At 37.2% G+C, this 17,008-nt stretch overlaps 1 protein-coding gene across 2 annotated transcripts in view; it reads right to left on the bottom strand.

The window, feature by feature from the left end:
• The window catches only part of cdk6 (cyclin-dependent kinase 6), a 195,291-nt gene that overhangs the window by 172,316 nt on the left and 5,967 nt on the right, over positions 1-17,008 (bottom strand). For both annotated transcript variants that reach the window (XM_051935520.1, XM_028817095.2), the window contains exon 2: positions 13,763-14,097. In XM_051935520.1, coding sequence (XP_051791480.1) covers positions 13,763-13,998 — 236 coding nt within the window. In that variant the 5' untranslated portion in view covers positions 13,999-14,097. The remainder of the gene's footprint in view (positions 1-13,762; positions 14,098-17,008) is intronic.

Here is a 17,008-nt window from a genome sequence, read left to right as displayed (position 1 = left end):
AGTCAGGTTTACAAAATGGACAGATGTTTGACTATATAAAATATCTTGAACACTACACCTGTATAAAAAGAATCTAACATATACAGTAAAAATGCAAGATGGGTCATCTGAGTTTCTGCTGCTTCATTCGGGGTTTTGCGTGAACAATTACCATGGGGTGCTCATATGAAATATGCAGAGGCTTTAATAGTCCATGCTACAAAATCAAATATGGCTACTGAATGTACACTATATTGCCAAAAGTATTGGGAATAGTACCCTCCAAATCATTGAATTCAGGTGATCCAATCACTTCCATGGCCACAGGTGTATAAAACCAACCACCTAGGCATGCGGACTAATTCTACAAACATTTGTGAAAGAATGGGTCGCTCTCAGGAGCTCAGTGAATTCAAGCGTGGTACCATAATAGGATGCCACCTTTGCAATAAGTCCATTTGTGAAATCTGTAAACTGTTAGTGGTACTATAACAAAGTGAATGCAATTGGGAACAACAACAACTCAGTCACAAAGTGGTAGACCATGTAAAATCACAGAGCGGGAACAGTGCATGCTGCAGTGCACAGTGTGCAGAAGTTGCCAACTTTCTGCAGAGTCAGTAGCTACAGACCTCCAAACTTCGTGTGGCCTCCAGATTAGCTCAAAAACAGTGCGTAGAGAGCTTCAAGGAATGGGTTTCCATGGCCGAACAGCTGTATCCAAGCCTTATATCACCAAGTGCATGCAGTGGTTTAAAGCACACCGCCATTGGACTCTAGAGCAGTGGAGACGTGTCCTCTGGAGTGACGAATCATGCTTCTCTGCCTGGCAATCCGATAGACGAGTCTGGGTTTGGTGGTTGCCAGGAGAATGGTACTTGCCTGACTGCATTGTGCCAAGTGTGTTTGGTGGAGGGGGGATTATGGTGTGGGGTTGTTTTTCAGGGGTTGGGCTTGGCCCCTTAGTTCCAGTGAAAGGAACTCTTAATGCTTCAGCATACAAAGCCATTTGGGACAATTTCATGCTCTCAACTTTGTGGGAACAGTTTGGGGATGGCCCCTTCCTGTTCCATTATGACTGCACACCAGTGCACAAAGCAAAGTCTATAAAGAAATGGATGAGCGAGTTTGATGTAGAGGAGCTTGACTGGCCTGCACAGTGCCCTGACCTCAACCTGACTGAAGACCTTTGGAATGAATTAGAGTGGAGAGTGCGAGCCAGGCCTTCTCGTCCAACATCAGTGCCTCACCTCACAAATGCTCTCCTGGAAGAATGGTCAAAAATTCCCATAAACATACTCCTAAACCTTGTGGAAAGCCTTCACAGAAGAGGGTCCACCAACTCCATATTAAAGCCTAAGAATTAAGAATGGGATGTCATTAAATTTCATGTGTGTGTAAAGGCAGGCTTCCCAATACGTTTGGCAATATAGTGTATGTACAACCACACTAGAATACACTGACACTCTTGCTGATCGTTGATACCAAACACTTCCATACAACAGCAGTTTTCATGCAATATTGCATGAAAATTTAAGTGTTAAATGTGAGTAATGGCATGAGTTTGTCTTCAATCAGCCATATTTAATAACCTAATATTCTCAAAACTATTTAATCCAATTTAGGGTCCTTTCCACTCACACGCAGCCCATTCATGTCTTTGGCATATGGAAGGAAAACCTCAGTAAAATGTAATAAGACATCAGTGAAACATGGATACTCCACCCAGAAAATGTCAAGCCATGGGGTTTGAACCCAGGACACTGTACCCAAGATGCAGCATCACTAACCACCATGCTGCTCATAATTTTAGTTTCTAGAATACTACGGATTCTCTATGAATTTTGTTGTCCAATAGTAATCTTCCTGATCTTTCTGTTTCACTTACATTTTGAGGGTATCATCTTCTGTCTTTATCTTTCCCATGTGCTCATTGCTTATTTCTAAGTACTGTTTTTGTACCTTATGGATAATTTCAGGAGTACATAATATTTTTGCAATCTACCCTTGAAAATTTTCACATTATCAGATGTCATTTTTAGACCAAGTCCACTAATGTTACAACTGGTAACATGGCTCTACTTAACTAGGTCTACCATAACTCAAAATTGAATCAGTTTTACTGTGGTAAATTTGCTGTCTATGAGAACTATAATTACTACAAAAAAACAATTGATGTCACATTAATATTACTTGTGCTTTTTGAAAGATGTACTAAAATAAAACAGGGAAGGCAAACTAACTGAAACTCTATATACAGTACATAATATCCAACAGAACATATATTGCCTAAGCATGATGATAGATTTTAATTAATAGTTTTATATGCCAATTAGATCAATTAAGCAGAACAAAGGAATAATATTAAGAATTGAAATACACATATCATAAACTAAACCATTCCACATTCTACAAATGTCCAAAGTGTATACTATTATCCAAGATGGAACCCTCAGTGTTAGGACGTATGGAAACCCCAACCACAATTACTTATAATTTGATCCATGACTTTAAACTCAAAGTGGCAAATGTTGTCTGTAACTGTTCCTATAATGACTTTAATGATAATCCTAGAAAGCCTTAAGCAAATTACAGTAAAATATCAAGTTATAGCATAATGTTCACATACAAGTACATGAGTACATCAGTGGAGAGTGCTGGTGCTTGGTGGGGCATAACGTCTGTTTGAAGTAGCGTACCTTACACTTCCTCCCTTACATTAAGGTGTAGCAGGTACTCATAAAACAGACTGGGGACCTAGTTAAACAGGAGGAGAACCAGACATCTCAGAAGTGTTTCTTGTTGCCTGATCTCTGAAATGGTGTAGTGGAAATTAGTATAGAACTATCAGCAGCCAATAGGTGAATACATGGCTAGATATTCACTTGTGCTTTTTGTGACCTTATATCCTAGAAATTTTGAATGAATATTATATAAAGGTTGCTGTCTGCCAGTAAGACTTTAGAAGTTCCTGGAGACATGAGCAGTAACCTAGAGAAAGTAAGAGAGACGTGAAGGTGAGATTGCAGGCAAAGAGAAAAGCTTTTTGCACTGTTACTGTTTATTTACTATGGAAAAACTGAACTACAAAACACAATCTAGAAAAAAAAATGCCAGATTCAACAGAAAAGCTGTATTATAGTGAAATCTGTGAGAGTTTCCAGGTAAGTTAATAGATTGGTCTACTTGTGCATTTAAAGATTAACTCACACACAGATTCAAGCACATTACATAGAGACCCTATCCAGACAAAGTCTCGAGTGATGCCAATTGCCAATTGTCCCACAATATTCCACATAGAACACAGCTATGCACACATACACATAGATACTATTAAGACAAAATCTCCTGGTATTACCCATTGCCAATCACCCCAAATATACCACATATGACCCCGACATATAAGAGTGATGCCAAATGTCTGTCACTCTTAGTACACTACATAGGACCTCACAATCACCAGCACTAACAAACATACAGGTGTCCTTATGACACACAAAGGCACAATAACCCTGGTCAAATACCTACTTTCTAACAAACAGTGTCCTACTTCTACTATACTTTTTCAAAATATCGAGGATAGGCCTTTCAGCCTTGATCACTCTATGCGCAAGAAAGTGGCAATCTTCCCACACTAGGTGCCCTAAAATATACTTCAATTACTCAAGATATAAAGACAATGTATAGAAATGTAAAAGGAATGTAGCGTTTATAAAATAGGAAATACTGTACCAGATAGAAGAAGATATAATAAAAAATAGAATTGAGAGCAAAGTCTAAACCTATACAGTCTTGGAAAAGCTTACTAAAAAATTAGCAGTGTCAGGAATGGATGTTTTCCTGGGTGGCGTTCTGAAATAGCAATCAGCGTTATTCATAGGCTTCACTCTCTGATGTCCAGATGAAATATTCGTACGTCTCAATCTCTGACATCATTTCCCATGTCATTGCATCCTTCTGTCGATACCTCCTCTGATCCCTTGGATGAGCCATATTTATGTTAAAATTTCACATGGGGCTTTGGAACATGAGACATCGCACACATTTGACTGGGTATCTTTATGATGCATGACTCTGCTCTAAATCTTTGATTTTTTTATGAACCTGGGCACTGCTTTCCTTTTCTAGGATATAAACTAATTGAAACAGTTTCTCGTTCATACTTATTTTCCATTCTCAATCTATAAACTAATTAAAACATCTTCTGGTCCATACTTATTTTCCATTCCTGATTTTATAACTTAATTGAAACAGCTTCTGGTGGTTGCCCACCTCCTAATGATGTCATTTCCACATCCCTAGAAGTCACAGCCTGATGATCCCTCCCAAGATCCCTCCTCTTCATGTTTTTCAACTATATCCACCATGTTTCCTAACCTGTTCAATTCTGTTTTGGACTCTTGTCTGTAAAGACCATTCTTCAGATCTTTTGCATTTGCATCCACTTCCAATTATATGGGAGGCTGCCCCAAACCTTTTTTGTTCTGTCAATGCTTGTTTATTTACCACAGTCACAATATCTTAAATGTGAACGATTATACAGAAACAGCAGTTTTTTGCTGATATCTAGAAACACACTCCATAAAATACTTGTTCATTGCACTAGACTGCATTTGGATGATCACAGTTCTAATTTATTAAGAAGTGAATCTGACTGGATCATTTCAGCCTTGTTTCAATAGCAATTAGCACCCTTTTGATTTTAGCAAATGTATATGATGATGACTACCAGTGACTTATACTTTGATATTTTATTTTACCATCAGCAGATTATTAAATAATTTGAACTTTATGTCAAAGAAAGACAAGACTTTCCACGGTTTCTAAAGACAAAAATAACAATTAAGAATTTCAGATTGTAAATTATTAGTTCCAAACATTTGGTTTTGTTTTTCCCTTTTAATAAAAGTTTGCTTGATCATTTGACTGGTGCCTAGCATTTCTGTCTCCTGACCAGCTTAAATCCTAACCTCTGCTATATGTCAGTCATTCTCCAACCCGCTATATCCCAACACAGGGCCACGGGGGTCCGCCGGAGCCAATCCCAGCCAACACAGGGCACAAGGCAGGAACAAATCCCGGGCAGGGCGCCAACCCACCGCAAGACACACACAAACACATCCACACACCAAGCACACACTAGGGCCAATTTAGAATCACCAATCCACCTAACCAGCATGTCTTTGGACTGTGGGAGGAAACCGGAGCGCCCGGAGGAAACCCACGCAGACACGGGGAGAACATGCAAACTCCACGCAGGGAGGACCCGGGAATCGAACCCAGGTCACCAGATGTCCCAACTGCGAGGCAGCAGCGCTACCCACTGCGCCACCGTGCCGCCCTCTGCTATATATGCTTGTTGTTAACAGTATTTATGTTTCGATATAAACATTAAGACCAAGATCATCTGGGTAGTGATAAAACAGGCATCATGACAATTCCACTTCTATGTTAGTGTAAATATGGTATAGTGTAACAATTAGAAGAAGCAGAAAATACTTTATAAGCATGACTGATATAAAGGAATATATTTATTTATATACATATAACAAAACTGTCCATTGCATTAGTTATTGTGATTAGAGAATATCCAGCTCTGCACATGAGCTGTCATTTTGGTGGCTATATCATATGAGCCTACCCTCACAAGATGAAAAGTTAAGAAGAGACAGCAATTTCATTTAACAAATCAGTTTACTGTTATTAGTGTGTTTTTTCAAATGTATTGATAGTGTCAATAGTTGAAATTAATTTATATATTTGACAAAAAATTGATAAATCCTGTCTTGTGTTCTATGCTGCCAATTTAGGCTCTGCTCATTTCTAACATGGTACTGTACTTTGTGGCTTGAAAATAAATGGGTACACGGAATTTACATGATACCCAAAGTAAAGGGCTTTTGAAACTTTATGTTCTTCATCAATGTAAACAGTGCAACAGTCTTCAGCATTAAAGTATGTAACACTTAACTGTCTAGGAATATGTCGCATCTAACATTCTAAGGAAACTTAATGAGCCACTGAAACATAACAGAATTGAAGTCTGTAGTGTGGTGTAATGGCACAGGTGTTGAACATTCAACCACAAGGCTGCTTCTTCAATTTCTGCTTGAAATTCACCATATAACCTTGAGCAAGTCTCACAATCCACTTGTGTTCCAACTGTAAAACATCTGGCTCTGGATGTCATGCAGCATCCTTCATACTCTGATTGTTCTCACTGACCAAACAAGCATGTTCCAAACTTAACAAAAGAATTAGAACCAATATCAGTGTTTACTCGATAGGCATAATTATGGTATGATCACACATTAGGTTTAGTATATAGAAATGGTTTATCACTGATCAGGTCTGCTCACTAATGATTTCTTTCATTGCTCAAAAATAGTTTAAAAATTTAAAACTAAATACTATAGACATGTTTATTCCCATCAAAGGTAATTTTAAATATTTACAAAAACAAATATTGTAGAACTACTGAGAATAATACTTTTTTTCTGTTGTAAATGTAAATTACAACCCTAATTTCAAACAACTGAGGCAGTACAGTAAATGCTAGTAAATACAAAAAAGCAGTGATTTGTAAATTTACTTTGACCTATGTTCAAACAAAAGCAGCATAAATGCAATGTATTTAATATTTTACCTAATCAACTGCATTGTTTTTTGAACATATATGCATATTCTGAAATTGATGTCTATAACACATTCCTAAAAAGTTGTGACGGGAGTAGTTTAAGATGAATAACAATGTGATCAGTTGATATAAGAAGGTGATGTGAAATACTGTATATGATGTGAAATAGTTGATGATAAACAGGTTAGGCAATCATTCTAGTCCTTCAAGAGCAAGGATGTGTTGAAGCTCACCAATGTGCCAACAGATGTGTCAGCAAATAATCCAGCTCTTTGAACACAACATTCCCAGAAGAAAGATCAGTAGGATTTTGGGCATTTCACTCTCTGCAGTCCACAATATAATTCAAAGATTCAAGGAATGTGGTTAAATCTCGGCGTGTAAAGGGCAAGGCCAAAAACCAGTTTTGAATATGTATGATTTCTGATCACTCAAGCGTTTTTTAGAAAAAATCATCACGCATGGATATCATGATATGGGCTTGGGAATACTATGGCAAACCTTTGTAAGTCAACTCTATTCACCACTGCATCCAGAGGTTGTACGCTACTTAACTATACAAAGCAGAAGTCACACATAAACACTGTCCAGAAGCTCATTGACTCCTCTAGGCTATTAGCTGCGATGAAAGTAGCACAGTAGAATCATGTTTTCTGGTTCTGATGCATCAACATTCCAAACAGTTTTTGGGAAAACAGCTGACATGACCTACAGGATAATCTGTTATCCACGCCAGGTCCAAAAGCCAGAATATGTCACGGTAATGAGGTGTGTCAATGCTCATGGCATGGGTAACTGCACATCTGTGTGGGCAATATTAATATAGAAAGATATGTATACATTTTTGAGCAACATATGCTGCCATCCAGATGCCACCTTTTCATGGAACATCCCTGCATTCCATAGGAACAATGCCAACCTGTATTCTGCCCAAATTACATGAGAATGGCTGTGTAAGCAGCAGTAAGACTGCGGGAACTAAACTGGCCTGTCTGCAGTCCTGACCTGACTCTGATGGAGAATGTGTGGAGCATTACGAAGTGTAAAATTTTTCAATAAAGGCCCTGTACAATTGTATAGCTGCCAAACAGATGAATAGGGGAAAATTACACTTACTAAACTTAACCAGTGCCTGAAAGCTTAACAAGTGTTATTAAAAGAAGTGGTAACGTTACCCAGTGGTAAAAACTTGAGTATCCCAAATGTTGCTGCAGTCATCAGATTTTAAATGAGTGTATGTAAAAAATAAATTAATAAAATAAATTCACAATCTGCGGTGGGTTGGCACCCTGCCCGGGATTGGTTCCTGCCTTGTGCCCTGTGTTGGCTGGGATTGGCTCCAGCAGACCCCCGTGAACCTGTGTTCAGATTCAGCGGGTTGGAAAATGGATGGATAGAATAAATTCACAATTCACCAAAGTGTTTTTGCAAGCGAATTATCCTACGTTCACAGTGACTTGATCACCAAATATTTTGCTAGAATTTCGCTGTGTGGCCAGCTTAGGTAAACATCCATTTTCCAAGTGCCCATGATACCTTGTGAGGCCAGCTAAAGATTACAGAGCTGTATCAACAATTCACATAACTTTCACGCAAGCTTATTGTAAGATCGTTGCCGATATAGCTGTTGCTGCGTGGCATGCACTTGAGGAAAAAAAAAATGCTATATCACACTTGACATTGCTGCATAATGTTCTCCAGCTCCACTCATTTAACCAAAGTGAAACTTTGCTTCCACTCATGGTTGTTTCAACTCAACAAAAGCACTTCAATTGCTTAAAAAGGTAAAAATGGGTCCTGAAGCCACAAAGGTTGTTAAACACTGCTGCATAATAAAATAAAAACTTGCAGTATTTTAACTTGAGGGGTACATTAGCTAATCATAATGGAAATATTACCAGTTCTGTCACCAGATATATAACACTGATTCCTATAAGGTGGCAGCTCAGCACCACATGGCTAATTATGCATGCAGTGATATTCATTCCGTCTGCATCTTTTGTTGTTTGATGCACAGTGGTGCAGTGGTCAGCACTGTTGCCCAAAATCTCAGATTACATATTTCGCCACCATAATCAGTCCAGCATAGTTGTCAAAGTCCTGAGGGACACGTAAAAGACCACTGCATCATTATACCCCTTCAAAACTAGCTCAGTTCCTCCTTCCCCATTAAGGTTGGTGAAGTTCGCAAACATTTACATAATTTCACCAAACTCACAGCAAAGTGAACTCTACTGAGTTTGCTCATCACTACTCACAACGTAAAACATCAAATAATGTATTGTTATAGTGTTTTTAATATGGTACAGGGGAAACAGAATATACATATTACTCCTTTTTGTTTTTATTAGCATTTTCCACACTGTCCAAGCTTTTCTGGAAAACAGTGGGTAACATCAAAAAACTAAAACCATTTACAAAAATCTATAATTTATCAAATCTATAAAATGTATCATATTTATTTTTAACACTTTTTAAAGGGAAGTTTTAAGCTAACATTATTTAAAAAGGTGGATACTCTATTCATTAAAATATATTCTCCATAATAGATTTTAGTCAAAATCAAATAATTTTTAACATGCCAAATCTATTAGTGATTCATGTATTTCTGCACAGATTAAATATGTCACAGATTTACACATAAACACAGGCATCAGAAAGAAATAGTGAAATCATATTCAGAAATTCCTAAAACATGTAATCCATCAAATACATGAGGTTGAAAATTTCAGCTCCCATTAGAAAACTTCATCCCCTACTAGAAATGAAAAAATGTAAAATGTATGTAAGGAAATGCAAAGTATCGCAGTCTTGTAAGTAGCCTAGAGTAAAGACATCAGCCAGATAAATAACAAATGCAGACTTGTTTAACTAATTTAAAATTGCAAACTTTGCTGTTGATTTATGTGGTATTTCCCAAATGTTATTCTACGGAGTCCTAGTATTTCATACACAGTTCCCTATCCTCTTTAATAAAATCCCTGTGTGTGTCCAGGTGTCCGTGTGTGTGTGTCGTCTGGTGAAGTGCGCATGCGCGGGGCACGGTGTGATGTGCGATATTACTGTTAGAGAAAGTTACAAGCGTTTTACGGAAATACAAACCAGTATTACTGCGAGAGGAAATTAATGGTACACAATACAGTGACTCATATTACAGCCACATACAAGCCAGTATTACTGTCAGAGGAGATTAAAGGCATATTACCGACGTGCACGCCTGTATTACCGCCAGAGAAAATTAAAGGTATATTACGGACGTACAAGCCAGCGGCCGTACAAGACAGTATTACTGTCACAGAAAATTAAAGAACCCATGAAGAACGGTCAGCTCAGCAAGTAAACATCAACAAAATAAAGGCTGAAAGAAAGAAAAATACGACCAACAAAAAGAATGAGGTCAAAGTCCCTTGCCATTTAATATAGACTGTTCCTACTAATGTTTATGCACTACTGTTCTAGCTCCCGTTATTGTAACGGGCTAAATGACTAGTGTATATATATAAAACAGTTTGATTTTGCTAATAGAAAAAATAAAGAATATACGTGAAACAGATTATGGTTATGTAATTACCCGTCTATGAAAACGTATTTATATAACATTATTACTACTGCAAAGGCTTAACAATAAGAATGTTTCTACAGCTAAATATTTGATTAGTTGAAGGCAAGATGTGTGATATTGTCAAGGGCCAGGATTTTGGGACCTGGGGTTAAATCTTAATCTGGTCAATGCACTTTTTGAAATTTGTATGTTTTTTCTATGTTCATTCAGGTTTTCACCCTGCTTTCCATCTTCCTTCAACATAATATGGATATGCATGTTGGACTGATTGGTGACTCTAAATAATCCATTTATTAAATCAGTGTTGGTGTGTAAATGAGCGTCTCTAGCAAGAGAAATCCAGGATCTGCACTATAAATGTACAGTATAATCTACATAACACACTTGCATCTACCCTATAATGCCAAGGAGGCCAAAAGTATGAAAACTATAACACTTATGGTAAATAACCAAAACAGAAAACACAACCTATAATATGAACAGACACTAAATAAAACCCTGCTGCCATTCTCAGCCTGGCTCAAAAGGCCTTTCACGAAGAGTACCACTTTTTCACCCACCATTTGTCTCTGTCTCGCTTTTTCATCTACCATTTAGAGTTCTAGCAAAACATTTTTCTCAAATCCAGGCCTATCTTTATTTTTTAACCCCAGAGGTGATTTTAAACCCCCTTTCCCCATTATCCATCTGTGTCACTTCCAACAAAGCCCTAAATTCACTTGTGAGATTTGGCTACATTAAAATAAGGCTAAAACTTCCTTTAGTTTTCTCACGGTAAATTGTGCAGTAGTTATCGATCATTTCAGAACATCTACCAACTCTAACAAATCCTGGGCAGACTTCTTAGGGTTGTTTGTTATGCTTTACTGCATGACCGAAACCTGATACTAATAGTCCATTATTTGTCACCAAAGAGCCAAACTTAATAATTAACGTTTGAACAGAGATTTTATTTACTATCGTTGATTCTCTGTAAATACAGAAAAATAAGAAAAGAAAAAAAAAACAAATGAAATAATTCTCTATGAACATGAACAAAAACTTGAAATGCTTTTGTTGTGAATGTTGGCACCTTTAACATCTTCTATGCATAGATTTTTTAACAGGAAGTAATCATTTAGTAGCATTTTACTTCAGTGTTTTTCTTTTTTTCCGTTGCTACTTGGATTAAACTACACAAGAATTAGATGCCGTCAAGTGCAACACACTGTGTGAAGAACAAGGAAGGCTGTATTACAGAGGTTCTCACCCTGGGGTCCTCATAGCTGTGCCTAAAGTTCTATAGATAAGTGAATATTTATTTAAACTCCCATTTTCATATGAAATGCATGAGTTAGCAATTTTCATAGATGGCATTCTTGTCTAATGCATTTCATCTTTTAAATGCCCACAATCAAAGTAACAATCTTTACAATTTAAATGTGCTAGACCAAGCTTTGGCTGTTTGGCAAAAAAAAAAAAAACTCACTCTGTAAAAAACTGAACGTCATGAGCCAAGTTAGTTACCACACAGCACTCTGCTTCAAACTTGCATTTTCAATTTACATGATGCCTACAGGGGTACCCAGATTTCATTTCAGCTACACTTTTACACAAATGAATCCACTGAAATGTGAAGAATTATGCTACTCCGTGAGTCTTATGAAGAGAAAAATTCTAACTTATTTATTTTGTTGATGTTCAAAATGTACTTTAAAATAATGAAGAACATTTAAAGATTTGGATGCCTGTTGTTGTCTGTGATAGACTTTGGCCCCTACAATCTTAAATTGAAGTAAATGGCTTTGAAAATGTCATGTTACTTTTTATTAGGTGATTAGAGGTTTTGAACATAATGCATCTCAACATTTCTTCAAATTACTCATTTTCTATTAAATTGTAGCTAATCACTTATTACTATTTGAACATCAGTACCACTGATCTATAAAGGGTGCATTGGTGATTATTTATTTATTTAATTGCCTTTTAAAATATAGAGTTTAATTTCAAAAGTAAGTATGCCGTTTGACTAACTCTTCTTCCAGCTTTATATATTATACGCTACCGTGGCTGTTCATTTGTCTGTCCAGGATTTTAAATCACCTGTAGCTCACAAACCGTTTGACCTATGGACCTAAAATTCGGTACACATATACTACATGACGTCTATCTACTACTACCTTGTGATGATTGACCTCCAAGGTTATTCCTGTTTTTATTTTTATTTTATTTTATTGTTGAATCAACTCTCAGCAGTGGGCAGCAGGGCGGCTGTGCGGCGCATGTGTATGGGTACCGTTCTCATCCCTACCACCTTTGCCATCACTTCCCCTACCTCTTCATATCTTAAATCATTCTTGTGGCAGATTGAAGACTTAAGTGCCAGCTTAAGTGAAAAATTAAGGAAAACGTACTAAGTAATTGCAACACAAACACTGACTTAATCAGTTTTAACGCGAAAAGATGCCGAATAAAGAAGAGAAGAAGCAGGCCGATAGGTTGGAGAAAAGAAGAGCTGCTCAGGAAGCAGCAAATGCATCAACCTCTGAGCAAACGAATGCTAAACGTACAGAGAGAGTATGAAAACTATGAATGCAAGTGTTATCGTGCAGTGTGCCGTTAGTGGTTCAGTAATATCTGTTGCCTTGCATCCATTACAGATAGGCTCCAACTCCCTATAGCCCTATTTTGGAAAAAGTGAGCTCAGAACTTGATAGACTCCCCATAGTTGCCATTCATTGGACTTATAATCTGCTTCACCACTATAAATACCCAAACATCCAATTGACTGTCTTTAATATACTGATCATTGTCTGTTAGTTGGCAGTCATAAGTTCAATAAATCATACATTATTTAGTTTGCACATTTCAACTGAATACAGTACTTTGTCAATTACATTTAAGTGTTTTTCTAGCTACTCATTGCACTTTACATAGATAGTGGGGTGGCAGTTCAACCACCACCAATGTGCAGTGTACCCCTTGTGCCACACATTAGCAATTAGTTGGAGAAGAGGTGAGAGAGAGAGACAAATAGAGACAGGAGATGATTGGGGGAAAGAACAGATGAGGCCATGATGGACAATTTAGCCTGGACATCGAATTAAACTCTACTCTTTGAAATATGCCCAAGGATCTTTTATGACCACAGAGAGTCAGGACATTGGTTTTACATCTTACCTGTCTCTGCCACTGCAATGGGGGATTGGATCCACACACAGCACAGCATAACCCCACCTGCTGGCCTCACCAACACCTCTTACAGCAGCAACTCAAGTTTTCCTGGTTGGTCTCCAATCCAAGTACTGTTCAGGCCCAAACATGCTTAGCGTCATGTGGACTACCTGTTTTTAAGTGTAGTGGCTACTGGTAATAAAATCATGTTGAAGGTTCTTGTCCATGCAACCCTAAATTGGACTGGATGCATAAATGTTCTTTTCATTACATGTAAATTTTAAAGTTTATGTGATGGATCTAATCTGTTCTTCTCTTCTTTGATGTTAGACCTGGGGTATCAGCACTATTGCCCATATCACAATAATGAAATGCTCAACACTTGCAATGCTGAACTAAATAGAATTAACTGTCACTAGATGTCTTCTTACCTGACAACATTTGGATGTTCAAAAGACTCCAACTGCCTCAGTACTGCCACCTCACGGATTGTGGAGATTGGCATCCCTTCCTCTCCTGTTAGAACACGAACCCTTTTTAGCGCCACAAAGCGACCCCCATTATTCAAGTCTCTTGCTTTATATACTTTTCCATAAGCACCTTCCCCAATCTCGGCCACAGGCTCATACTGTGGTGTCAAACTTTCCTTATCCATCTTATTAAACATTCCTTTCGTTTGTGCTACGGAGCCGGCTTCACTCCCTGTCAGGGCCCAGGATATGTCACTTTGAAAGCATCAGGACAGCTGTATGTTTCCTTTGAGCATCTGTTAAAATAGAATAAAAAGAATAATTTGGAAACAAATTATACAGTTTTCTTAGTTACATAACTTTAAAATAGTTTACACTTAATTGACCAGTGGTTGGACAGCACAGTGGTTACTGCTGATGACACACAAATTGAAGTGCATGGCTTCAAATTTCAAATTTGTCACATTCTTTGATCTTGTTACCCCAGTGTATTCTCATATGCCAAACATGTCTATGCTGGGCTAACATGTGTCTCTAAATTAGCACACTGTGACTGAGTACCCTATAACGAATGGGTGCCCACCTCATTGTTGGCTCCTATCTTGTACTTTATACTACATGTTAGAGTTTGGCTTTTGTATCAGAAAAGGTAGGTTCAGAAAATGAATTCATTAGGTAGACAGATGAATCTAAGCATAGTACGACAAAGCTGCCAAGAAAACCCTATGTGGTTTGACTTGGATAGTAATAGGCCTCATTAGTTAATTTCCACAGTCAAAGAAAAAAAATACCACATTTTTTCAATAATGTATTTAGTTAGATTAAAGTTATATTTACTTTCCTTTGATTATGATTCTCTGATTGCTTTAGGGGCTATGTAATGCAAAGGGTGGGTCTTTTTCCTTTTTGCTTCTCTTCACATTTTTCTTAATAATACTGAGGCTGGTTAATCTATGCCATCAAAAGTTACATGTTGTGTTATGCCACATGAAAACGGATACGGTGCATATTCCATCTACTATAGTTGAGCCTTTATTAGATTCCTATCAAGACAATAAGACCTTTACCATAAAATTTAATATAATAGATAGCTGAATTGTTCTGTTAAAGAATCTGTAAAACAAATCTGCTAAGTTGGATGACATTTTCTTATTTTGCATGCACAACTTCACTGCAGTGTTTCAATCAATTTATGAATTATAGCACAGCAAAGCTCTCTTTAATATTTTCAAAATATTTGTGCTAGTGTGGCTTGTGATTGCAATGGGTTACAAGGTCAAATCACACATTCTTATCACTAGCAAAAGTCTTTTGGGGGAATTCCCAGAAACTTTTAGGCCATCTGAAATATAAAATCAAATCAAAAAATACTGGATCTTTTCCAAGTATGGTATTTTCCTAATGAGCACTGGATTAATGGCTGAAGTGCACAGCAGTACACTTGTGTTACTGCCTCATTGTACCGGGGACTGAAAATTGTTTTGTGCAGATTTTGTATATCCTCACTGCCTGAGTTACCTCCTAGTATTTTTAATTTACTCCCAAGTCTTAAAGACATGCCATGATAGGATAAATGGTGGTTGGAAATTGTCCAGTTTGAATATGGGTAGGTGCATTAGTGTACCTTTCAAAAGACTGGTGTCAATAACCCTCTTTGTAGAGTAGGTACATTCTTTTTGTGTCCCATCCGCATTTGGCCCCTGTCTTGTAATTGATGTTGTCAGGAAGGGCTCTCCATAATAAGGTAATGGCAAAAGTGATTCTAGAAAAATGACGGATAAGGACCTAAGAGATATGACTAACAAAAGAAGCCCATTCAGTCTATCGCACTCACTTGATTAACTTATAGTTAAGTTGTCTCAATATCTCATCCAGATACTGTACTTGTTACAAGTTGTCAAGGTATCTACTTAAACACTGTACATAGCTTGGTAGTTTGTTCTAGATTCCCAGGACTCTTTTGTGTAAAGAACTGTTTTATTTTAATTTTCGTCGTAAATTTCAACCAATGTCCTTGTGTATGACATTAGGCATTAACGTGAAATAATCATTTTGGATCAACTTTATCGATGCTTGTGAGAATTCTGAAGACCTACATTAGATCCACACAAAGTCCACTCTACTGACGACTAAAAATGTGTAAATCCCTTATCTTATTTGAACTGAACATGTCTTTTAGTGCCACAGTGCACTTGGTTTCTTACCTCTGTAAAGCCTGCAGACCTGCAATGTCTATTTTGTAATGCTGTGACCAAAACTGCACACTGTACTCAGATGTGGTGTCACTAGCACATTACACAGTCTGAGAATAACATTTCCTAATTTATTTTCAAGTTTTTACAATATCACTTTACATTTTATTTGCATTTTAAATTTCTTAAGCATGCTTCCTAGACAATTAAAATATTGCATCAATCTGAATTGCTGAGTTATTTGCAAAGACTGGTTAGTGTAAGACAGCATCAGCCATCTTGTATTTATAATGAACAGCTTCTTTTGCCTGAATGTAGCACTTCGCACTTTTTATGTTTTTTTTTATGTTTCTTTAATATCTGCCATCTCTCCAATTTTGGTGCCATGTGCAAATTATACAAATTACTAAGTTTACCACAATCAATACTATTAGTGTAATTTAGTAAACGCAACAGTCCAAGGACATACACCACATTTTCCTCTTAAATATACTCTTTGTCTGTGGCTGATTTACCAATTAGAAATCTCATTGTTTAAGTTAACTTTGATGTCAATGGCATCTAGCTTTAAACTTAATCCTGTGTTTACCTGTATCAAACACATTTTGAAAGTATTAAATACTTTTTGTTTAATACTGCAGCTGCCTGCATACAAAAGTCTGGCAGATGATTTGGCAAATTAGATGGGATGGATGGTTGATCAATAGTTATTCTAGAAGAAATAACTTATTTCAATTAGCCAAATTAAATTTTAAGGATGACATAAACTTAACATTCATAGTTGACCCTGAAGATCTATGTCCTTCATGAGAACTGAAAAAATGGCATCTTCATATGACATTAATAGGTGGATTTTGGCATTAAGTAATATTATGTAACTGTTGGCATGGGGGCACAATAGTTTTACACTTCTGCCTCAAAGCTCTATGATCTGATGTCAATAACCCTCTTTGTAGAGTCAACACATTCTTTTTGTGTTAATGTGGGCTTGTTCCATCCATCCATTATCCAACCT

Source organism: Erpetoichthys calabaricus, chromosome 13, assembly GCF_900747795.2.
Source record: "Erpetoichthys calabaricus chromosome 13, fErpCal1.3, whole genome shotgun sequence".
Lineage (NCBI taxonomy): Eukaryota > Metazoa > Chordata > Cladistia > Polypteriformes > Polypteridae > Erpetoichthys > Erpetoichthys calabaricus.
The sequence above is the reverse complement of the archived record's forward strand: the minus strand, read 5'-3'. Positions and strand labels throughout refer to the sequence as shown.